Source organism: Grus americana, chromosome 4 (genome assembly GCF_028858705.1).
Source record: "Grus americana isolate bGruAme1 chromosome 4, bGruAme1.mat, whole genome shotgun sequence".
NCBI classification, from domain to species: Eukaryota; Metazoa; Chordata; class Aves; order Gruiformes; family Gruidae; genus Grus; species Grus americana.
This window is the reverse complement of record NC_072855.1, coordinates 18,792,241-18,818,016: the sequence shown is the minus strand read 5'-3', so window position 1 is coordinate 18,818,016 and position 25,776 is coordinate 18,792,241. Positions and strand designations below refer to the sequence as shown.

At 37.7% G+C, this 25,776-nt stretch overlaps 1 protein-coding gene across 11 annotated transcripts in view; it reads left to right on the top strand.

Annotated features, from left to right (window-relative positions):
• Window positions 1–25,776, top strand: part of KCNIP4 (potassium voltage-gated channel interacting protein 4) — a 450,983-nt gene that overhangs the window by 323,811 nt on the left and 101,396 nt on the right. The window contains exon 1 of one of the 11 annotated variants that reach the window (XM_054824804.1): window positions 14,110–14,316. The exons of 8 other annotated variants lie outside the window; for them this stretch is intronic. Coding sequence is in view for 1 of the 3 variants with exons in the window: in XM_054824799.1 (XP_054680774.1) it covers window positions 14,453–14,564 (112 nt within the window). In the remaining 2 variants the exon portion in view is untranslated. 2 more of the 11 variants (XM_054824799.1, XM_054824806.1) reach the window with 2 other exon arrangements.

The window sequence follows — 25,776 nt, the reverse complement described above, 5'->3', positions numbered from 1 at the left end:
TATCTTATAAACATAGTTGTTGATTAATATGGCTTAGATCTCTCCTCTTAAACATTTGTGGCATATTTACTTGTTGTCCTGGTGTTGGCAGGTATAGAATTAATTGTCTTCTTAGCAGTGGGTATAGTGCTGTGTTTTGGATCAAACTAATGTTGATAACACACTAATATTTTAGTTGTTGCCAAGCAGTCAAGGACTTTTCAGCGTCTCATACTGCCCAGCTAACGAGAAGGTGGGGGGTGCCCAAGAAGCTGGGAGTGGACACAGCCAGGACAGCTGACCCCAGCTGGCCAAAGGGATATTCCATACCACGTGATGTCATGCTCCATATATAGCTGGGGGTTGGCTGGGAGGCAGAGCAGCTTTGGAACTGGCTGAGCATCGGCTTTGGGTGGTGAGCAATTGTGCTGTGCATTACCTGTTTTGTATATTCTTTATTATTATTATTCCTTTTCTGTCCTATTAAATTGTCTTTATCTCAAGCCACAAGTTTTACCTTTTTTATTTTCTTTTTTCTTTTGATTATCTTCCCCATCCCACTGGGAGGAGGGTGGGTGAGTGAACAGCTGTGTGGTTGTTTTAGCTGCCAGCTGGGTTAAACCGTGACACCTGTATATTAAAGGTTATTGTGAAACAGAAAATGTTTTCCTTGACTCTCCTATTAAATTTATCAGTTGTCCATGTGCAAACTTTGCTGATGTAGAAAATGTTTTAGGTTTTTTGGTTTTTTTCTTTTTTTGTACTTACAGGTATGATTGCAATGTAGCCTTGGAAGGGAGCAAGAGCAACAGTGTCCATGTAAATGCACCTCCTGAGAGAAAGAGTGTGATTTCTTCCAGCTCTTTCTGAAACAGCTGCATGGCCAGCAACTCAAGCAGCTCTCACTCCTCAGCTGCCTGTGCTCAAGGCCAACTTCCTAAACCCCTGGGAGGTTTAGGGTGCACTCTGACAGGTGCATCCTTAAATCAGAACCACCACATTAAGGACCTGATGTTGTCATTGTCACATTTTTAAGTGTCCACCTTGAGATATGTTTTTTCTAGCTTTCCTAACTGGTTTGTCTCCTAACTGTCTGTTTTATGTTACAAGTTTTTAAAAAGTACATTAGCATAGGTGGATGGCTGGGTTTTCTTAATGCATGCTCTTCCTGAGTCTCTAAAAGTAGGCTTTAGGTGCCAGATATATATTTACCTACTGTCAGTCTATATCTTTAATATGTACTTCCACTAGTGAAATAAAGTATTGCTTATAAATATCCTACAGGAATTTGGTTGAAGTACAGGAGTAGAGAAAGAAATGTAAAGGATCTTCACAGGTTATCTAGTTCATCCCTGTCTAAAGGGAGTAAAAATTTATGATTCATTAATAGTTTGGGGTTTTTCCTATGTCTTGAGTCTAACAGACTTAGCAGCTTGTTAACGTATGTTTCTTTTTCTTGTTCTTCTTAAGCAAAACCAAAATCTACACAATCTTTATCATTTATCATCCTAAAGATGATGTTTTCAAACTTTAAACTTCTAAATTCTAATACTAGATTACAGTGTACTGATTTAAGGGTATTGGTATTTTTGCCCAAGGGCAAAAGGCTGATATTAACAAAGTAAGTCTTAAAAATATGAAAATCCTGCATCTTCTAACAGAAATCACCAACTTCACCAGTGAACTATATAGAATAGCAAATGATATAAGTTGATAGATGTGGGTATGTGCAGTGCCTGAGTTTTCTGAAGTATATTTCATGTGATATTTATATATAGGAGTAGTGTCTGTAAAAAAAACCCTACAAAAACAACCCACACACAAACTTAAAAAGCTTTTCTTACTATTAATCATTCTTGTACTGCTGTTCTTGTGTCCTTTTGTACCTCGGGTCATGATTCTGGCTGAAAAATGATTTTCAACATCTTTTTTACTGCTGGGCAGTTGATAGCTCAGGGCACAAAATGAAAATAATAATAAGGTGAAAGCTAAATTCTCACTCAAAGCATGAGTCACTTTTGAACTAAAAAGAGTGTACTGAAGCACATCACTAGGGTCACTGGCCACCAGTTGCTTCATAGAGCAGTGCGCATCTATGCCTGGGACCGTGCGTCTAGCTTCAGTCTCTTTATTCTTCGCAAAACAGCTCTTGATGCTTTTCAAAGTGCTGGAGATAACCCTAAAACATTACAACTATCCCCTGAAGTGAGTGGTGATACCCGCTTTTTCTTCTTTTGCTTCAGGAAAGCTGTATTGCACAGATCATTGAACTAAGACGGTGGGTAGGGCTGCAGCTGGGGTCTGGCATCCGGATCTGGTACTCTGAGGGTGTCCACGCACCTTTTCGTCTTCCCACAAGTGGGCTAAAATTGCCCCTCCTGTCAAATACGGTCTGAGAATTTCTACACATCATTACTACTTGTCAGCACAGGGCATACTCTGCAAAATACTAATTTAACCACCAGAAACCTTGGAAATGCAAAAGTGAGCTGAACACCACTTCTCCACACCTAGGGTATATTCATTTTGTTTTCACTGGAGATTGACGGTTCCGGAGAAGCTGAGGTTGTTTGGACTATTCCTTTTGTGTCTTGCTTTTTTGAAACTTGCCTTTTGCTGATATGTGTTCCTGAAGAGCATAAAACCACCTTAGTTATGTGTCAGCCCATCCTTTTATTCCTAACCTCCTTCAGAAATACCCTGTGTAAGTAGTACCTTGGAAAAAAAAGATAGTATCTTGACTTATTTTTTAAGAAATTAAATTTTTAAGAAAAATCTTGATAGTTAGATGTTTTTTAAACTCAGTGATCCATAGAGAATGTCTTCCAAGTAATCTAGTATGTACTGGGGTTTGGGATGGGGAGAAATTATTGTATTTGTTCAAACCATTTTTTTGCATTTTTTTTCTCCACCTACGCTAAAAAGCTTTATGGTTCTTAACTCTTTAATACAACTGAGAAGCTTCTTTGGGGATCAAAAATTCCCTCACTCTGTTAAATGGGAACCTCAGTTCAACAAATAAGGCAGAAACTATTGCTTAACCTTTATTGCAGTTGCATTCCCTTTCCCCCAAAACAATTAAAAGTGAAAGAAAACAACCTTCTGGCAGTGAAGGAGAGAGACAGCCACTGCGTCCTGTTAGCTTGCGACTCAGAACAGATATCATATGTATCTCTTTTGGTATGCTAGACAGTGTAATTCATTAGGAAGAAAAAATGTACTAGGCTTGAATTCACCAAGAGGATTTACCGGCTGGCTGAACACCATATGATACAAACTTAAGTTCTTCCTACAGCCAGGATCCAAATCAGAAAACTTAAGCAATACCTGTCAGAGTTACCAGATCTATAAACATGTCCGGTATACATGTGTTAAGAAGTGTAAATCAGGATTAATCTTAACACACATTAAAAATACAAACCTGGACTAAACTGTGTTTTTCTGCTACTGCGTGCAAGCATAGCTCGTTGAATACCCCGCAGTAAGGAATGCTGTTGCTGCTTGGCTACTGCTTTTCTTCGCATACCTCTGGTATGACAGCAAGTTTTGACTTTGCCTTGCAATATCTTTGTGCTGGCTATGTCAGTTAAAACCTGCCCAGGATTTGTTTCCTTGCTTGCCTGCTCTTTCACCATTAGAGTCTGGCTTCTGTCCTTTTCCTGAGCCTGCACAAGATTGCTAGTCTTGGACTACAACCATGAGATCAGTACTCAAAAGTGAAATGAGCACTGTCTGCAAAGTATCTTGACAACAAAAGCTCCACTTTTTTTTTTTTCCCCAAAAAATTATTTTTCATCTGACTTAACGATCTGTGAAAACTGACACAGTATCAAACAAGTGCAGAAACAAGTGCAGAAGGGACAACGTGCTAGGGACGGAGCAGCAAACTGTCAGACCTGTTCAGGCAGCCTTGGAACAGCCTAATTATTCTCCAGTGTACCACAGTTGCTGCAGTGAAAGACAGCAATTGTTGCTGTCACTACTAACAAAGAAAGATCTCTAAGAATAAGTTTGAAAATAAACATTACCAAAACAAGCATCAGTTGCAGTGAGGGAACGGGCTGAAGTCTCGGCACACTCTTGGGGTACCTCAACTGAAACGCAAATTCCTGAAAACTAAGGGCATACATGAGCATCTAATGTTGGGGGAAGGGGGTGCTGAAATGTATTTGCTTTTGAGTAATAAACAAGACAAAATGTTATTAAATATTTAATATTATCTTTTATGAGAGGATGTTAAGGAAATGCTAAGGCTATGGCTTTCTGTCTCATCATGCAATCTTGCTCATGACTAATTGAAGTCTACCTAAAAACTAGTTACTAAATTTTTTCCATATAACTGTTTTGCCTAATTAGAGTTCAGAAAAGAGCAGCATGATTGGAAAGCTAGGGAAATTGCTTCTGAGAAGATTAGAGAAATTAAAATTAATAGCCTTGTGCACAGATGATTGTTGCAGGGAAATGATTCCTGAAATATTAAAGGCAGAAAAAATATTCTTGGTCTTAAAAATGGCTTTAAATGATTTTTAAATGGCTTAAAAATCCATCCAATTCCAAATCATGTTGTTTTAACAGGAGGAAGACATGCAGGTGTCTCATTTATGGAATTTGGGTATGGCCATGTGCATGTCAAGAAGCATGTGAATATGAACTTCTCATGACTCACAAACCTGCTGTGCATAGTGACATATCTGCTTATCTAAACTGTAAGCATGGGTAGTGTAAAGGCTGTGGTAAGGCCTGCAAAGCTGCTAAAGAAGAAAAGATTTGATCACTGCAGTAGCATAACACAATCAAAAGTGGTATCTAAAGTTTTGTTGGAGGTTCAAGGTACTGTGCTTCTGTATTTTGTTGCTTCCCTTATTTCAGCATCTACAAGAACCTCATGATGCTGCAGTTAGTTGGACACTATAATGCTTCCTCAGGGAAGAGCTATAACCTTCCTTTTACTTACTTAAGTGATAACAAGGCTCATCACTCCCTTCAGGGTCTGGTTTTATACTACTGCCACTTTTCAGAATGCTAGAACAGCAAAACTGCTGGAGCAGATAATTTTTCATTGTGTTGCATATCACTGTAGGTTCCTACATTGGGATAGGGCTTTAAGCCAAGAAAAAACTGCATTAGGAGTTGAGAAACATCAAGTTAAGCTATTTCTTCCAACCCCTTCTCCATAATTCTTTTTTCCTCTCTCTCTTTTGTGAAACAATGGGAGTCTAGCTTACAAAATCTTTAAATTTCCTAAACTATTAGTACTCTGCCTAGCTTATACTTTTGATGGGGGAATTAGAAGGCTTTAGAACCCCCTGAGATTTCCCAATAGAGTGAAAGCTCTGAATGGAGAGAACAAAAAAAAAAGCTTCCTTTCAGTGTGGGGGTTATATGCTGAAGGAGCGGACAGATGTTACTGCTAAGCCACTCTCCATCATCTTTGAAAGGTCATGGAGAACAGGAGAGATGCCTGAGGACTGGAGAAAAGCCAGTGTCACTTGAGTCTTCAAAAAGGGCAAGGAAGAGGACCCAGGAAACTACAAGCCAGTCAGCCTCACCTCCATCCCTGGAAAGGTGATGGAACAGCTCATTCTGGATGTCATCTCTAAGCGTGTGAAGGAAAAGAAGGTTATTAGGAGTGGTCAGCATGGATTCAGCAAGGGGAAAAATCATGCTTGACCAATCTGGTAGCCTTCTGTGACGGCATGACTGGCTGGGTAGATGAGGGGAGGGCAGTTGATGTTGTTTAACCTGACTTCAGCAAGACTTTTGACACTGTGTCCCATAATATCCTCATAGGCAAGTTGGGGAGTGTGGGTTAGATGAGTGGACAGTGAGGTGCGTAGAGAACTGGCTGAATGGCAGAGCTCAGAGGGTTGTGATAAGTGGCGCAGAGTCTAGTTGGAGGCCTGTAGCTAGCGGTGTTCCCCAAGGGTCAGTACTGGGTCTAGTCTTGTTCAACATATTCATCAATGACGTGGACAATGGGACAGAGTGTACCCTCAGCAAGTTTGCTGATGATACAAAACTGGGAGGAAGGGTGGATACACCAGAAGGCTGTGCTGCCATTCAGCAAGACCTGGACAGGATAGAGAGTTGGGCAGTGAGGAACCTAATGAAGTTCAACAAAGGCAGGTGTAGGGTCCTGCACCTAGGGAAGAATAACCCCAGCTGACCTGCTGGGAAGCAGATCTGCAGATAAGGACCTAGGAGCCCTGGTTGACAAATTAACCATGAGCCAGCAATGTGCCCCTACATTGTGCACACTGTGCGTCTCACCTTCCTCACAGGTGAGGTGCTCCAGTCCCTTAGACTTCTTTGTGGCCCTTTGCTGGACTCTGTCCAGTATGTTCATGTCTCCCTTGTACTGGGAACTGGGCACAGTAATCCAGGTGTGGCTTCATCTGAGGAGGCATTTTTTTGTCAGTGAAAAAAACCCAAAACCCAACAACAATGAGATGCTTCGGAAGCTGTTAATAAATCAAACAGTAGTATATAGGCAAATGCTATGGACTCATTCTGAATATTGCAGAATTCTGAATGGTAATCACATGTTGCAGATCTGTAGTCAAATCTGTGCATATGTTCTATGTAGTCCAAGTCTTATTATATATACCTAAGGGACAAGATTGTGATTAGAAGGGGTTTTTAGTTATGTTTCTTGAATGCGCTGCAGTCATGTAATGTGGGTTAATTTGTTGTAGCTCATCTTTATAGGACAGATACACTCATCTTTTAACAAGTACATCAAATGCAGAAATATGTCAGCCACTTCAGAATTAATTTGTAATACTTTCCTGTTGCTATGGAAAAATACAGTGCTTCACCTTTCTAGAAGCCAAGGAGAGAAATAGAACATTTATTGTACATGGGTTATTTTATATCAGAGAAAGACAGGTGCATCACAAGGAAAGAGCTGCACAGTAGTGGTGTTCTTATGATCATGTTTAATAATACAATTTTTTCTTTAGTTGCTAACCATTCGTTGAACCGTAGGGAGCTAGAGATACCAGTTTTGAAATAGACGTGTTGCACAGGATAGGGTGAGGATTTAAAATTGATAGATGTTTGGTTTGGTGGTTGGGATAGTGAATATCCCTGTTGGTTACTAGAAAGTTAGTTTTGTTGCTAGCATACACGGTTCATTTGTTTTCTCATTCATCACAGCAGAAAACACCTGTCCTTTTCTTTAGGAACTCATCTGAGCTCACCTAACTGCACAGTCCATAAAAACATAGCTTCCTAGATGTATGGGCAAGCGTAAGTGGATATATTTATAATTTGGCTAACAGAAAATAACTGAGTATGGAGCTGTGAATGCTGCTGCTACTCTGTCCCATTGTTTCTACCAGCTCGATCTGTAGACCTCACAGTAGTTCCTTGTTTGCATAAATAAAATGGTTGATAATGGTGTCTTCTTGCTTCAATGTGTAATTACAAAAATAGTAGTGAAAGAAGAAAATCAGCAATATTCTTTAGAAATGTGAAAAGATTGAAGAAGGGGGTCATGCAGGAAAAAAAATTATGTTTTGGAATAAGCAAGAAAAGCATGTCTTATGTGTAATGTTAGTCAGAGAAAGGTAGGTCAAAGATTTACTGAGATAATACTTCAAAAGAAGGCATGGGAATTAAAGATGTCTAAGTGATGTATGCCTTGGGCTTGAGCTTTCTTAAAAATCCTCTTTGAGCTCCCATTCAAATAGTTCAATGGCCAGAGAAACAACAAGCATTTAATTTTAGAGCCAATCTATAGCTAGCTTTTTTGGGGCAAGTTTACTTTTACTGATGCTTCTTTGCTGGTTAGGTTAACCCAGTTTGAGCTTCACGATAACACAGCTGTATTATAGCTAATACAGTAGTTGTGTTTGACTGGTAGCTCCGTCATACTGCACTTCTCCTGTGTAGACATACGTTTGTGCTCACAAACTTGGTAGTGGCAATTCCTGCTGCTGCAAGATCATGTATGATTTAATATGAAAAGAAAAGCAGGTCTGTAGACTGAAGACATAGTCACATAATTTAGAGATAATTTTGTTTGTCAAACAAGCCAGTGGGCTTTGCAGTAAAACAAACCAGAATTTGATTACTTACTATTACTAAATGTAATTTAACCTTGTTTAGGAAAGAGATAGCCTCCCTGTAATGCGTTGCTAAATCTTAATAAATTAAAATGCTACTGTTATTCCCATGGCCATGCTATTTCATTTACAATCCACTTGCACACTAGCTATTTTAAGCATAATTGTATAATGTGCTATATCAATTAATTTTCTAGAAAAATGAAACCACCTGTAGCTGTTGTGTCATGGGGGGAGTTGGTAATGGTTGTCTTACGGGATTCTTTTCAACTCGTTTTCAGATCAGTAATGGCAGCAGGCCTTTGATTTAGATCAAAGCAAGAACAACAGCTTCTTAGGAGCAAGTGAGAGTCAGAAGGTGAAAATGAAGAGGGGAGATAAAGTAATAATATCCCATAGCATAGCCTAGAATCAGACTACTAAAATGAGGAAAGCAACTTTATACGGCTACAGCTGCACTGTTATTTTAGTGTAATTTACTGCTAAGTATGAGACCAAACCTTCAGAAGCTTGGATATCATATTTTCTCCCTTGATTACAAACCAATGAATCTTATCTTGCCTGTACAGGTCTTGATTTTTTTGTTTCTTAGCCTATATTCACTTACAGTCATTAAAGATCTAGGGCACTTAGTGTAAATATTAAAGATGATATGTGAAGCCTGACAAATTTAATCTTGGGTAATTATGCTCTGCCGAGCTCTTCTAACTAGCGAAAGTTTCCCTGCGATTTCGGTTGGCTAAGTAATCTGCTAGTGCAATACTCTGCTCTTCGGTAGCTGCAGCACTGACAAGACGAACAAAGTGATTCCATACATTAGTCTCATTTTTCTATGAATTTTATGAAAATTACACGATGTTGTGTGATTAGCTGTAGCAGCCTATGCAGGAGGTGTTGCGTTCAAAATATATGAATTCTTTTACCCTGAGAATAATTCTTGAAAGGACGTGCCTAAATTAATTGCTTCTACTGATTCTCTCAATGCTTTCTAGTGGACATAGTTTTCTTCTGCAAATCTAAGATAGAAACTTTTTTGTGTAGAAAACTAGATTATTGCCTGTGAACAGATTTCTTACTGGCTAACTAATAGGATGATTAAGTTCATTATCCACCAGATAACTTTCCTAATAAGCTCTGATCTGGCATGAACAAGAAGCCGAAGCTTAGCAGTTCATCTGACCTGTACATAGGTGCCCTTTCTGGGTTTATTTGACATTTCTTTCTCTTCTGACTGACTGACATTTCCCTCTGGAAAAAGAGTACAAAAAGAAGGGCAGCTAATTAATACTTCAAAATTTTGTTTCTATTTCTAACTCATCAACAGTTTCCCTTTTCAGCTGCTTTGAGGGAAAATATAAAATAGAGTCTAATGAACTATTACTGCCAGCCAATTAAGACTTCCCCCCCCGCCCCCGTAAATTAGTTACAACACTGAGCAGATTTCATCACTTAGGAAAGCAGTATAATTCAATTCAGTTAATGAATAATAACGCATCCTTGCCTTGAAAACTGCTCATTTTTGATCACCCCCATTCTGCATTGCCCAGAATGTCTACACAGAAATTAAAATCATTATAAGTGTGAAGAGATTTCTCTTTGAGAAAAGCTTGAGAAGACTGATACTGTTTACAAGGAGATGTTAAAAAACAAAATACAGTGGAAAGACATAAAACACTTCAATGTATTTGCTATCAGGTAGGCATTCATACTTCTCTACTCTCATGTACAAAAGTCAGAAGAAATTCCTCACAAAAGAGGAAGAGTTTATAAATTACAGCGAAAACTTCCTGTTAGCATTAAAATAAAAATACATAAAAATTCTTTATGAAAACTAAAGCAATTAAAAGAAAAAAATACTTCATTTTACTGTGCTAATTACAGTGACGAGTTATAGTTAAAAACTAAGAGTGTACTGGAATTAAACTAGTTTACCAATGTATATAAAAGAAGTATGATAATACCAGATAATTTTGAAAGAGCTGCGTAATCATAGAAAATTATAGGGAAATTTTATACCCTAATACACTAATCACAGAATTATTATTTAACTATTTTTAGGATTTCAAAGCAGTTTATTCCTTAATTGTTCAATTCATAGCATCCTACATGTTACTCTCAAGCATTTGCTGCTGCTTGTGATGTGTGAAATTAGGTGGAATATTGTTTGTTTTGAAATGGCAGATAATCTCTGGTTTTAGTCAACTTCGAAATAATTAAAATTTGGTGTCTAAATATCTAAGCTTTATAAATAATATTTCTCAGTATTTCTTTCTGCTTCCAAGAAGTAGGGGAAAATTGTAGGTATTCTATAAGCATACAGCAATCAGATCTGAAATTTGCTTAGTATGTAATACACTGTCATATTTAAGGTGTCTTTTTACATTAATTGCATTCCATACATAAATCATTCTATACAACGGTTAGAGTAGCCAGTAATTACTTGGGATTGTTTGTGGAAAAATGTAAGGACTCCAGAATGGGATTGTTCTTGTATTCCCCACTAATTTTGGCAGATGAAATCAGATGCCAGTTCAGAAGTCAGCATCTGTGCTTCCAGAGTTCAGATATATCTCCTGCAGCACTTCAACATGGGTTTCTCTTGTCTCTCTACTTAGGAGAGAAAAGCTTGTACTTCTTTTTATGCTTGTACAGCTAATCACCGGGGGGGAGGAATTGGCAGGAGCGGGGCCACACAGTGAACTCCTCCGTTCCATGCTTTGAGGAATGCCATGCCTTGCCATGCACCCGCACCCGCCGCAGCCTTGCGCTGCATCACATACTCCCCGTACTCCGTGGGGGGGCGTATCAGCCTAACGCTGTATTTTTGTGTGCGTGGTTATTGCTAATTCAGGAGTGCTCTGTATTGGTGTTTGGTACTAATGCAGTTAGGCTTTCCCATAACTAATGGTTCAGGAAACCCACAGGGTGATACCATCTGAGTTTCCAGCAGACAGTAAGGGTTCTGCTTCAAATATTTGTGGAGAGGAATTTATGGCCAGTGGAAGAGGCATGGTTTAGATGGGATAGCTTCCTAACAATGCTAGCACACTTATTTTTTCCTCATGCAACCTTGATTCTTGAAGAATCACAAGGAAGTTTATGCAAATCTAAGTATATTACTAAATCACCACCAGAATGCATTGCAATGTCAAAAACGAAAGCAGGAATTAGGGAAAGACAATGAGCCCAAGAAATGCTTAGATATTACAAACTGTTGGCACTGGGTTTCAGTGCTTCATGTAAAGGATAGTGTTTTCTTTTCTATCCTGGCGATGGCATTGATGAAAAATTCCTTTTCTTTGAACAACTTTTAAATTTTGCTTGTAGTGTCAATACAGGCACTCCATAAGGACTTGTCACAGAAATATTTAGTTTTAAGTAATAGGACAAAATGCGAAGAGTAAGAGAGAAATTGTAATTGACTAGGAATTTAGGAAGGGATCAGAATACAAAGAGGTGCCCTATATGTAACTGAATTTTATTATCTCCTTGTTCAAGATTGATTTCATTTTCAAATGCTTTGAGGCGTGGAATTTTTTTGATTGAACCACTTCCAGAAGAATTCACCTTTGTAAGTGACACTGTTGTTTGAATCTGTTGCATGGTGTGTTAAAGAAAACATTTCATACATCACTTTCTTTTCCTTTCCACATATTGCTTTTCCATACTACTTTACTTTTCAGAGCTAAGACTTAGAGATTCACAAAGTCTGTATGTGGTTCCCCTAACTTGGAGACCTATCATGACAAACAACAGGAAAAGTCTACTTCATTTTTTGAGGTAATCTTTGAAGTCCGTAATCACTTACATTAATTCTACTGGATGTTCTCCGATTAATTTTTTCTTTAAAAATTCTTCTGTAACTCATCTGCCGTGTGGGTAGAATTGGCCCCTAAAACTCATCAAATTCATAATCTCTGTCCCTTTCATTTTTAGAAGGGATCCAAGTCTCTTCTTGTGTGAAAGCAGAAAACAAAACAGTGGTTATAGCCGAGACCACTTCTTGCTGGGTGGCTTTCTGCAGGTGGGTTGGCACATTCAGTGGTGGGAGTTGAAGGGCCTCTGCTCTCAAGAGTGGACAACTCAAGAACACAGGGTAGCCTGGACCTATTGCGTGAAAGGAGAATGTAGACTGACAGATTTCTCCATTTTAATATTTTCCCTGATACTGTTTATTAACAATAAATAAGGTCTCTTTCACTGTTACAGTGTGATTGTTTGCATTATATTAGGATTATTGTTTCTGTAATGCCTGTAAAACAATATGGGTCAAAGTTCCCATCCTGGGATCACATTAAACCTTGAAATATCGTGAACATTTGACCATGCCCCATCATTTGAAAAAAAGAAGAAAAATTTGAGAAAAAGATAAAAGTAAATAGGAATAAACTTAAGGAAAAAATAGAAGTCAGAGATGAGAATGAGTTAAGATGAACAAGTCAGACCCTCAAAAGGATGAGATGATACGGAATAACAAGAAATTGAAAAGAGGAAACTAGATGTCAATTTTCTTTTAAAAGGAATAGAAAGTAACATGAAAATGTATTGAATAACTATTTTACAGTATGGGGCAAAGCTACTGACATTTGGAAGGTGCAGATGTGGGATGGTGTATTTGGTTTGATTTATTTTTATTGTGCTTTCCTCTTAGACACCGTTTTAGTTCTACAGGTTAATAGGGAAAGGAACTGACGTTCAGATTGAGAGCATATATAAATAGTACAGAATTCATTACATTCTACTATTAAATACCAGAAGAGCAAAATCAAAGAATATTGTTGCTTATATATTGCCTAGATATAACCTAAAATTAACTGAAGTACACACATGATTTTTCAAATTAAAAAAAAAAAGCAAGCATATTCTAGAGTCTTGCCTATATGGAAAAATCTGTGACTCCGATTAGTTATTGTAATTCAATACAGACAGCCTTCAAAGAAAAACAAAAAAAGTTGATAGTAAATCGGAGATTATATTTTTTTTCCTTTACTTGGTAGTCTATAAACAATAGATTGTTAACATTACAAATTGCAGTTATGCTGATTTTAAAATATAATGGCTTTCTGAACAAAAATAAAAATTTCTTAGCTTCTTGAAATTTAGTGAAAATTGTTTCTAATGGAAAGAGTTAAGCGACCTAAGATGAGTAGTCGATAGTGAACATCATTTGCGAGATTGTTTTTAGTGTTAGATCGTATGTGTTTCTTTAGTAATAAGGCTAAAATAATTTTTTCTGAGACTTCTGTTCACTTTATTGTAGTGCCTTGTATACCCATGTACAACATTTAGCTCAGTTATTAGAATGGGCAGAAGAATAAGCATTTAGGCCTAACCTTATAATATTTATGCATGTGCTGCATCAATATTCCTCAGAGCCTATTCTTCACACTGGCTATCCTCTTGGTAATCACATTAATAAACACAGGACAATTAGTTTTACACAGTCTATCCAATAAATCACCTGGGATCATAAGCCTCTTTTCTTTTTCCCCTGATGCACAGCCTGGGGAAGATCTTCCGAGGAGCTGTGGAAAATGCCTAATTCCCATTCGTGTATATCAGAGTCCGGGGTTCAGCACTTCTGGGTTCACGTCCTTAGACGGAAAAGCACTGTTTTGTTTCTCAATCAATAAATAATACATTCTTCCTGGCTACGGAATGGGGGTTTGGGCAGTGCATGTCTCCTTGGCAGCACTATATTTTGCTAGCTGGAGGCACCGATCGTGCTGATGTGTATTTCTTTAATTTCCATTCTCATTTCCACTGAAGATTCTAATTAGATTCTGGTGATGCTTAAGGAGAGGAAGGGACAGTGTTTCTCTGAACGTTATTCTTTCTAATGCAGAGGGCAGTAGTTTTCTGATGTGCAGCATTTAGCACACGTGAGAACAGATGTCTGTCTGTAGCAAACTGTCATTTGTCAAACTTAACAAAAATTGTGCTAAGAGAAGCTGGGGAAGGGCTGCGAAGCTGAGGGAGAATCGCAAAGCCTGGGTCTGGGAGCGCTGGAGTGCAGAGTGCTGACAGCAGCGTGCAAGTTTGCAGGGAGCGTCTCTTCTTGGCACTGACACAGCCAAGTCTCCAGCTCCGACACGTATGTTCCTCCAGGAGCTCTGAAGTGATGCTGCTCGCCGGATACAATGTCATACCCAGGGGTTCGTGGTCCACCTCAGCCTTCTAAGAGGACTCGCTACTGATGAAATCAAATGCTTAGAGAAGCATGAGATGCGGGGCTTTATCTGATGTTTTGTCTCAGCTAGAGTGGCTGGTGAGTCGCCACAGCTCAGTGCAGCGCTGCTTTACACCACTGCAACTTTCTTCAGAGCAAACTCTTGGTAAAATCCTCTAATTTCCCTCTGATTGCGAACCGGTGTGAAGACTGGAATGATTTGCCTGTTGGAAGAATGTTGACTCTCGAGTGGGAGTCGGAGGGACTGCAAACAGTGGGTATTGTTGTGATTATATTTGCATCTCTGAAGCTGCTTCATTTGCTGGGACTGATTGATTTTTCAGAAGGTAAAGTGGTCACTCGCAGTTTGTGCTGTTTGTAGGTGTGGTGTCTGATCTGCTAAAATAGACTTAGAGAGCATCAGCTGTGAAATGAAAAGGCTTGAAAAATGAAAATAACATTCAGACTAAAAATCTTAGTTTGCTTTTGCTGGTTTTACTTTGTTGTTGTAAAACGGAAGTAGGCGCTAGCATAAGATTTGTATTTTACAATGAATTTCCAAGTGTTTGTGAGTGGATGTTTATTAGAAAGACTGCAAGCAGTGAACGTAACGCCTGTCTGTCAGTTGCCTTTGAAAGCTGTTCACTGCTACAAAACTTCATAGGTTAAGTGGATCTCAGTTCAGTTCATGCTTATAACACACTTCGCTTTTCTGATTTATGATGCAATTAGAGTTTTGTTCTGTATCAGCATCTGTGTTTTAAAAATCTGTTTCATGGATAAATGCGCAACACTGTTACTACAGAATAAGCTTTAGGATCAAGTCTGCTTGACACCTTGCAAAAAAAGGCACAGATGCCAACATTAAATGTGGGTATTTAAAATATATATAATTAATATATGTTTTAAAATTCCTGTTTGCTTGCTCAGATTCCTGTCTGCGCTCTACCAGATAGCTCATATCATTTCATCTACTCTCAAAGAGGGCTTCACACTAATTTTAATAGGATTTTTTTTTTTTCCTATACAAAGTGAGCTTTTTTCACATTTTATAGAAATAGGCTATTTCAGGTCAGTAATTAATGAGATCTTTCGCTGTCAACTTTTCAACAAAATGTCTGGTGTGGACTGCTGTAGTAAACAAAAGCTACTCACTCACTGAAGCCCTTGCTCAAAAAATACTCGCTTTTGTCAGTATGTTTGTACGTGTGGACCCAAACCAATCCTTTTTGCTGTGTAACTGCTTTCCGTCAGAATCACACAGCCAAGAGGAACACTTCAGGTTTCTGAAACATTAACTTTTCATCATGGAATAGGACCTTTGATGGATATACATTCACATCATCACTTCATAAAATTGTTCAGCGTGCTGATAAAATGTGAGATCTTTAACACAGCACTTTTATAGTTACTGAACTATTGAAATAAATCATCTTTAAAACTGTATGTGGTTAGAATGTGTAACATTTGCTGTGTTACTATAGGATGCATGGTTATGGAATTGTAAAATTACTTTATGAATTCTAAACAAATGAGTAATTTTCCTCTCATAACAGTGCCCACTTTGGGGTTTGTTTATACTCTGGATGTGTTGCATTTTTAACATCTAAAAAACCCTTTTACTAGATATGTGTTAGCTTCAACTTTATAACACATGGTAACAGATAGGCAAAAAGAATAAAATTCAATATTGATTTTTTAGCAGATAGACAGTTACATCTCTTTCCTAATTTCTCACAGAAAGATATTGCCATTAGGTCTGTGGGAAAATTTTAACTGTATTAAATCAACTTTTAAAAAAAAATCTCCCTGGTAGAAATTATACTGATTTTAATATAAATAATAAGTTCAAGATGATATACCAATTGAAGTATATTTTTTTTTAATGCACTCATTAACACCATGGCATTTCCTCACATGACAATGTCATAATTTCACTCAAAAGTACCTAGCAACATAAAACGGATCTCTAAGTGTAAAGAGATTAACCATTATAAAGTACAGTGGATATATTTATAACATCCGCCGTGTGAATAGCTCCAGTGACAGGGGATTTCCAGTTCCCCTAAGGCTGATCTGTGCTATTTAACTCTTCCATGTTTGGGCACTGTAGTCACCCTCAAACAAGAATTCTGCCCCAAATGATTAAGGAATATTTTATAGGGTAGAACTAATGGTTTGTTCTTCTCCTACTGAATGCAAGGAAACATTTGCTGTTGATATAGGAGGAGGACCATGTTTGAATGGCCAATGTTGATCCTGAAACTAAAAATGAGTAATGAGCCCTCCTCATCTGCCCCATGGAGGCAGGGCATGAGGCATATGCTGAAACACATCTGTTTCCGTAGCTAGGCTTTCTGATGTCTTAACATGCTTGGCTTAATGTTCCTGATATATTGACTTATTTTGAAAAGATCACTGAAAGATAGGGCAGCATGCTTGTCCCAATATTTGCCAATAAAGGACAGACAAGACAGTTAAATGATAAATCCTTAGTTGCTAACTTGTTACAACTCCACTGATTTTAGCTAGGTTGTGACGATGCATTACGGCAGCTTCCACCAGCAGAGCGACTTCTCTAAGCCCAAATCAAGAGTCAGCAGCAGAAATGGGAGCAGAACTACAGTGATCCACAATAGCATCATAGACCAAGTAATCAGAGTGTTTCCATCCTTCCAGTTCACTTTTCCACTCTGTCCACAGAAGTGTAGAGGTAGATTCAGCTTCACTACTCCTTAACCTGTTTGTACTGTGACACTGCAACAGCTCGTTTATTGTTTATTTTTATAGTCATTCATAATGAGATATACCCTAAATCATGCATTCCAGGCACTTTCAGTATTATTTTTAAAAAGAACAGAGGTAAAATGATATCACACTTGCAGAAAAATTCCTTAACACAGATACTGGAAGTGTTCTACCAGTACAGCTTCTTTGCCATACAGTCATCTCTCCTGCAAAAATGGACGTTCAATTGAACAAGCATCTCACTGCACTATGATGGATGACCACCCTCCTTTACTTTACATAGCAAAGGAGTTACGGTGAAGAGCAGCTTGACTTGCCCTCGCTCCTCCATGGGAAAGTAGGAGAATCCAGGCAGTTGGCTTAGTTTTATTACAGTGTTCAACATCTGGCAGGACAGGGAACCTAGTTTGATCATTTGTCCCGGGCTATGGACTATGTTCTTCAACTTCATCCATCCTTCACTTTCCGATAACCAGGAAAGAGAGACCAGAATGAGGAGAAAGCTGACTTCATTGGAGCCAGCAAGCTATTTCAGTTATAAGGACAGAATTGAATCAATACCTCTTTTACTAGAAGAGAATGAAACTCTCCTTTCCCTCTCCTTACATTACTTTGAAAGTGGTTTGACACCGATCAATATCTTTCCTCCAGCTTCCTTGCCTGAAACTTTTGCTGCAGGTCAGCTTCCCTCCAAAGCTTTTGTTTTGTTGCTCAGCTGGAAGAGGAAGAGAGGAGGGCGATCAGAAATGAAGCACAGGATCAGAGCAGTAAAGCAGCAGCACCAGGCTTAGAGGGAATTCATCCACCAGAAACTTGGAGGGGAGAGGTGAAAAAATGAAGGATTCACTTTGCATTTGTGTGTCCAGAATATCTGTCAAACTCTCTGTATAGCTACCACTTATGCAAATATGTGTGAGCAGCTTTGTAAACATCAGGAGACTGCATAGATCAAAGTCTTTAAAAGGAAAAACTTTGTGCCTCTTCCTTCATCATGCATTGATTAAGTTTTGAAGTATAACACCTCATACAGAAATGTTTTTATTTTGCTTGTGAATATAATCAACCAATGTTGCAATCTATTTTAGACCCTGCTGTTCCTCTCCTTTTCCTTCCACTAATCTCTAACCGTTTCCAGAGCTTGCTATTATCTTGCAAATGCTTATTCAGATGTAAACTTCATGTCTGACGTATGTCCCACAAACTCAAAATCTTTTGGCTAGTAGGACCTGCTGGTCTCTACACATCTTTCAAATCAATAAGCCATCAAGGCTAGGTAGGAATATTTGATCCTTAGTTTCTCTTACTTTGGTGCGAAGCAAAGAGCAGTTCAGTTATAGTTATCAATAGACATATTTGTCTGCAAAGTCAGTTTAAGAGTAAATAGAATAATTTTTGCTTTGATTAGAATTTGGAAATTGGGGAAGGGATATATATTCTTTAAACAGAGGTAGTTTTCTGTCTTAGACCTTTTTTTTTTCTTATCTAATTTAGATGGACAGAAGCCACTTCCAGTCTAGAGGTCATGTTAGTGCATTTGAGTTGATTTGTTCTGTCATACTAACATGCTAAAATGTGGCTTCTTTCCTCGCTTGGATACTTAAAAGCACAGGGAGGATAAGGTTAGGTCTGTCTGCAATCATCTGTGTTAACATGTTGTTAGTTACCCTTACGGCTTAGCAAAACCAGTAAGGTTTAAAATATTGTCTTGAGTACAGAAAATGAATTATATGGGGAAAGATGTATTGCTGAGAAGTTCTCTATTGCTTTGTATTTTTTCTAAGAAAAAGAACCCCAAAAAGCAAGGGAGTTTTCTCCTTGTCTACATGTGGCTGATAAGAATTATCCAAATTTGAATGTCCTACCTATGCACTGGTTGCTGTGCTACAGGCTCTTCTTCCCAGAGGCTCTTCTGTGGTGCTCTTTTTCCTGTATCACCTCTCTCAGGCAAATGAGATGCAATGTAGCACAACTCCACAGCAGACAGAAAGGCGAGGAAGACACCACACAGCAGTACATGTCCCCTTGCCTTCTCTCAGCAGCTGCTTATAACACCTAATTAGGATCTGCTATCAGTAAGCTGTTCAGTTTTCACACGGTGAAATGTCCACTTCCTACTTGTCTTTTTTTCTTCTCCAGAGACACTTGTAGGATTGAGGGAACTACTTTCTTCTGATTAAGTTAAAAAAGTTCAAAAAATTCTGTTCATGGATGCTGATATCCCAGCGCCAATTCATGGCATCAAGGTACACAGAAGTGTTGCATTTCCTGTGATCATCAGTGAATATTTCACACCAGAAACGACAACTAATAATTCCTTCAGCAGCAAATGTATCAGCACCTGTGCACATAGTTTATTTGCTGAATATGGCTAGATGAAAGGTGTTAACATTCAAACATTACCTTTCTGGAAACATAACTCTTACCCTCAGAGATGAACAAACTGGATTTCTTTTTTTTTTTTTTTCTTTGGGTGTTTCCCCAGTCCCCTTTGTAAATCTTGACAGAGATTCTGGTTTCAAGGTCACTACAGAAAAGTCGTATAGAAGCATCTGTAGTTTGCACAGCAGCCAATAGCTACTTCAGACCAAATGCAAAACTGCATTAAGTAGCTGCTTTAAATCCAGTCTCGAATTGGTGTAAAAATTGAGATGCAAATTTCAACAAGAATATGCTCATTTATAAGGATGTGTCTTCTTGCACGTGTATGTTTCTGTACACTTCTGTTGGGTGCAAGACAGGCTGAAACTTACTGAAACTTGTAACTCTCTGTTAGATCTAGCTCAAGGCTGTTGAAGATGTTCTATTTACTCTTTACCTTCCCTCCAAAAATAGGCTCTTTCAGGCTTAGGAGAACAATTTTGTTTGGCAAGCACCATCTTGACTAACCTTCTTGTGTAAGAAGAATATAATCTTGACATAATTATGTTGAAACTGAGGATTTTGTTTTGCTTTTACTTTAGTGGCTTTCCTACCTGGACCTAATGGAAAGATGCACTTAGGACATACAAGTGTAAAGTAACGTGTCTGATAAATGAAGAGGAGCAAACTCATCCTTTCATGTCAAAACCAGGGACATAATGCATCAATCTAGACATTTGCTTTTACCAAACTACTTTCCATGGACTTCTCCAGGGCATTTTAACATCCAGATCTTCTGAATCACTGAGGAATAGGTCATTTTTACATCCATATCAGTCTGAATTCAAAGTTTAGATATTGTAGTATGAAAAGTGGAGAGAGATATTTAAAATATGTTAAAAATACTGGTATAAACTAAAGTGTTGTCTCTTCACATGAGAGTTCATAGGAGGATCAGGCATTATGAATTTTCTGGACTGCTTAGATAAAATTTAGTATGCACTCACCCACTGTACTGAAACTTTACTCTCTGGCTCAGGATCACACAGTATATTTACATCCTAACTTGGGGAGGATTCCTTTCGGCCACGCTGTTCTGCGGGAAGCTTACCCCTCAATCATTGGATCCTCCACTTGGACTTTTAGCTTTCTAGTCCTGATATTTTTCAAGAAAATGTTCTTAGAGATAGTCATTTTAGCCTGAGGGACTATTTGCAAGCAGGTAGGGCAGCTTCTCCTTTCTCTTTGCAAAGTCATATTTACTTTTGAGCATCATTAGAACTTTCTTCAAGAGGTGCTGAGTATTCATCTTAAGCAGATCATTCATCCAAAGTTGTCTGTGTTTTTACCGCTTTTCCCTCCATAGTAGGTCAGGTGCCCCTTTCTCAGCACCGTTTTACTGTCATTGTTCAAGTATATTATGAATAATACCTATGTTGAGTACAAACGTTCGAGAAGCAACTGGAGTAAAATGTGTTTGAATTAGCATTCGGAGAAGAAAAAGAGTACTAGGTTTTATCAGGATGTACTACATGTATGAACTGTGACCAACGCTCCGTCTGACTATTGCAGAATGCTAAAGTAAATGGATTCTTTATCAACAATGGAAATCAGAAGGCGAAGGAAAGATGACACAGAGAGCACTCAGTATTCAATCATAACAGCCATTGCTGTCCAAAACAACACATCCTTTGAAAGGGAATGAGGTATTTTCTCCCAGTATATAGAGAAAAATAACCCAGGTAAAGATAAGTAACTTATATTTGATACCTGTAATAAAGTCTGTATCTAACCAGTGTGCATCCTAGAGCCTGGATACCAGGACCTTCCAACAGAATGCCCCGCTTATGCATTTTCCCTCTGCACTCTGACACTGCTTCAGGCTCAAGCTGATTTTAAAATGTAGCTCCACATAAAATAATTCATTTTAAGATGACAGAGATTTGGTATGACAAAGTATGCTTCTGAAAAATAACTACACTCGGTCAGCTGAGCATAGGTGAGGAGAGAAAAGCATTGCCTAATCACTACTGTATTTCAGGGCTGAGAATCTAGAAGGCTTTACTGTAGGATATGATATTTATAAAGACATAAATAATCATTGCCTAAAGTGACATTATAGAACAAGATTAAATATGCACAATGATGAAATGACTGAATGAAAAAAAAAATCCATAATAGTACACTAATGTAGAAATAATGTAGTCACCTTTGACTAAGAAGTCTCTCGACTTCTTAAATTATTTGTTCCTTGTTTGACGCAGTTTTTGACCAGAATTCTTTGATATTAATGAGACATGGGAGATAGTGAATTTTGTAGGGATTTATGTATTTGGATTACGTAGAGATCTATATGAAACACCAAGATTTACAAAGCAGTTGAATCTGTTCCCTGCAAAGCAAAGCTAATAACATAATTTAAAGCCATTATGCTCTAATTTCATTGTCTAGTATGCATTTTAGCTCATAATAAAAATACTTATAGAATTACCTTTGGGAAAAATTGCAAAAGCAGGCATAATGCTGGTTTTGCAGTCTCATCTGGACACTTAATGCTGCATAACTGCTTCATGTTACTATAGCAGTATAAAGAAGCACAAATCAGACTGTTCGTTTATAGAAATGTAATATGCCCTTCCAAAGTCTGTAGTCTATGAACTTTTAGAAATACCCTAACAGTTGATTGAGTGCATGTGTGTATGTGTGTGTTGTTCAACATTTGTTGAGGAGAGAGAAATAATCTAAAATTGAGACCTTGTGTACCAAATTTCAAGACTAATTATCTTTTAATGGCTGTGGTATCCCAAGGGGACAACTGTGTAATGGAAGGTCTGATATAGGTGCAAGTAGGTCACTTTTAATGTTAAAAAATCAAAATTTAAAATATTGTTATTACTGATAAATTCATTACTTGTCTGTAAAATATATTACTGCTGTATAGTCTGTATTTCCATACTAAAATGGCAGGCTGTTGTGCAGATTGATTATTTTATATTTGCTTGTAAGTAAATGGATGGATTCCATATGTGCATTTGCCTGATTTTTGGATATGTATATAGATGAACAGACCTTGAATATTTCTGATAGACATCTGCCCATATTTTGGGTACAATTTATTTTCAGCCACTAATCGCTCAAGAAAGAATGAGTTATGTCATGAACCAAATCATTATTCAGACAACAGGGCTTTTGAAAGTCAGAAGGATATTGCTCGAATTTCACTGAAATGAGTCAAACCAAAATGAAGTGCAGCAGTTCAGTTACTGTTTTGTGGTGCTCCCAGAGGTGGTTTGTTCCTTGCAGATAGAACTGCTGGGTTCAGAGTGGGAGAGAGAAATTAGAGGAGAGAGGATGGTTGAGGAGTAAGGGGGAAAAAATGTCTAGTTTGCTTAGTGATCTATCACCAAGCAAATAAGTAGTGAGGTAAGGAGGGCCTCAAAACAAATTTAAAATAAAATAGAATAATTGGGAAAGGAAATATAAAGGCTTATGAGTTTCAGTGAATCAGGTTTTTATATGCCATGTGTTCATCACTTTTAAGCATGTACTCCTGTGCAAGGAGAGGAAATATAGCATTCCATGCTCAAAAAAGGAGGATTATATTCCCCTGTGATCTAATGGGGGACACCTTGCTAAATTGTGACTCTCCAGATATCCACAATGACAGAAGCACTTGTTTCAGCCTAGCTAGACCTGAAAAATGCAGTTATAATGTTTAACCTATGTACTAGCAGTTTGATCTCTATCCTTCTTGTAGTGTAAATTCTTTAGATTCCTTTGTTTCTCAATAAAAGATGGAGTTCTAGATTCTACATGTCATCATGAAATTGGAGCTAAGACAAACTGGGTAGGTCAGCGTTTGTCTTGCAAAGTTATATTTATGAAGCAATAATCAGAATTTCTCCCTCTGCGATGGCAACAGAAGAATATTCTACTTGATGTGAAATATCACTCCTGGTGAAAGATATCACTATCGTTCAACAGGTGGTAGAGCAGTGGTACTTTTTAAACTCAAATAGTTACTGCTAGCTATTTTTTACAAGAATATATATAATTATTATCCTTAAACTATTGGCTAATCTGCATTCAGCTTCTCCCTATGTTTCTTCTGTAGTTTCAGTTGGTTTAAGGTACTTCATTATTTCTCTGTCAGGTGGGTACCAATTATCAGCAATGTCAATTACATAATTAGAAGAATCACAATTAAATAGTAAGAAAGCTGGGTTGGCATTCAGGAACCCTCATTAAGATTTCTTTCTTTTGTGACCTTAGGAAATCTTCTAGAAAATGGTGAAAATTATACTAGTTAACTCACTGGCTGTTGTGAGAGTAAATAGTGTAAAAGTTACTTCAGGTTAGCAGCTAGAGTAGTGAGGCCATTTGGGTACTGAGACACACATCAATAAATCTCTTTTAATCTCACTGTCAAAACTAGGAGTCTGAGTTTGAACTTGATCATGGTGAGCGATAGGGTTATAAATAGCTTCGACTTGTTGAGCACTCTGAATCCAACCAGAAATGTGTTGGCATCAGTCAATTCCCCAAACTTTATTTTTAACTACCAATACTATCTCTTTTCTTGTTGAGAAAGCAGATAGTTGCATCTCAGATTCCAATAAAAATCTATTGTAAATTAAATTACAGTAAGTTTGTTATGGTAGGGTATCTTCTGTTGTATTCCTATATGCTTTCTTCAGCTATAAACACTTCATATAACCTATTCCTTTTAATGCAAACTCTGGTGTTTCTTCTTTCTTTATTATGAGCAATATAATTTATTTGAACTCATATGTATATATGTATAGAGAGGCATACACTCCTTTGAGACATGGATCACATAGAATACAAATATACACATATGCAATGATATATATATGGAAAATAATTTTATATTTCAAGTTTTGGTGGATTAAGTGCAAGTAGATGGGTTTGCAGTATTTCACAGGCTGCAAATTTAGAAAAGTCTTTGCTGATTTGTATTTCTTTTTAAATATTTCAAAATACAGGCCATATTTCTCAATCTCTTATGTGAGGAGTCTTTTAATACAACATATTTGTAGTACAAATGCACTTTTAATTTTAGTAGAAGATGCTATTTTGTTATTGAAGTGTGGAAATTTTCTATGGGATTCTGTCTTCCCAAACAGAAGTGGAAAAATAGAATTCATTTTAATTTAAACTTGTAAAATAAATTATAAATAATAACTTGAAGGAAAATATTTTATAGGTTGACATTGCAGGTAGACTCTTCCTTGCTGTATTTCAATAATGATGCACTGCAAATAAATGCTTCTTTGTTATATTTCAATAATAAGTAATATGATTTACATTACTGAAAAAAATATTTTTGTTTCCAGTTCTTTCTCCCTCTGGGCAATTGTACATCCTCATTACTGAAGTCACTAAATGGAGCCAAATCAATTAACTTGCAGTAATCATTTTGGGATTGGATTCAGCCCCTGATCCTCAGATATATCAGAAAACTGTAACTTTTCTACTTGCTTTTGTCAGATGAACAAGTCTAATGCATTGTACTAGATAAAATTCCAGCTGATTTCTTCAGAGGTTACACATGTCCATCACTTTATTCTCTCAGCAGAGTATTGTGCAAAAAAATAGCACATTCCGAATATAGCAATCAACACAAAAGTATAGGCTGTTTTTATAAAAGTAGAGAACCTCAAAGTAATACCAGTAAACGGATGCTTCACTGTGTACCTATATATTACCATGAATTTGTGCTTCTAGCTTTTTCCAAATGGAGAGGAAATTGCTGAAAATAGTGTTATTAAAAGCTTTTATTCAGATCTCTCCTATCTGTGCCAGGTTAAACATGTATCTTATGGATGAACGCTTGAATAGAAGCATCTAAAAAGTCACAATTAAGTAAAATCCTTACTAGCAAATTATCGCTTGTATAAATTTTACTAAATTGTGCAATTTTATATTATTTGTATAACCAGAGACAGCAGTTGCATCCATTCTATTAGTTATTTTTTTAAAAATAAGAGAGTTTCTGCCCAAAGGCTTTACAGTTCAAGGGCTGTTTCTATTTGTACTGCTTCAGAAGCAGCCAGAGAGAAGGCTGGCGTCTCAGGGAGCAGCAATCTCATTTCTAGTTCTCTGCTGCCGAGAAGGAACAAGTAGCAGCAGGTCAATATTTATGGCAGCTCACCTTTTCTTCGCACTGCATGGCATCCTAATCGGGGACATCTGACGGGAGGGAGAGAGAGGAGATTCGGCGCAATGCTTACACGAATAGAAAGCAGGACAGAGCAGGTCCTCAACCCTTCCCCAGAGCTGAGGAGGTGGCGAATGACCCAACATTTGTGTGTAACATCATGCAAAGGCAAGTGGAGATTTTGCGTGTGCTATATAGATTGGTCACAGCCAGGCCTGGAGGCATTGCGGTGGAAGCACTTGTTGGATGCAGTTTTTAAAGAGGGCTTAGAA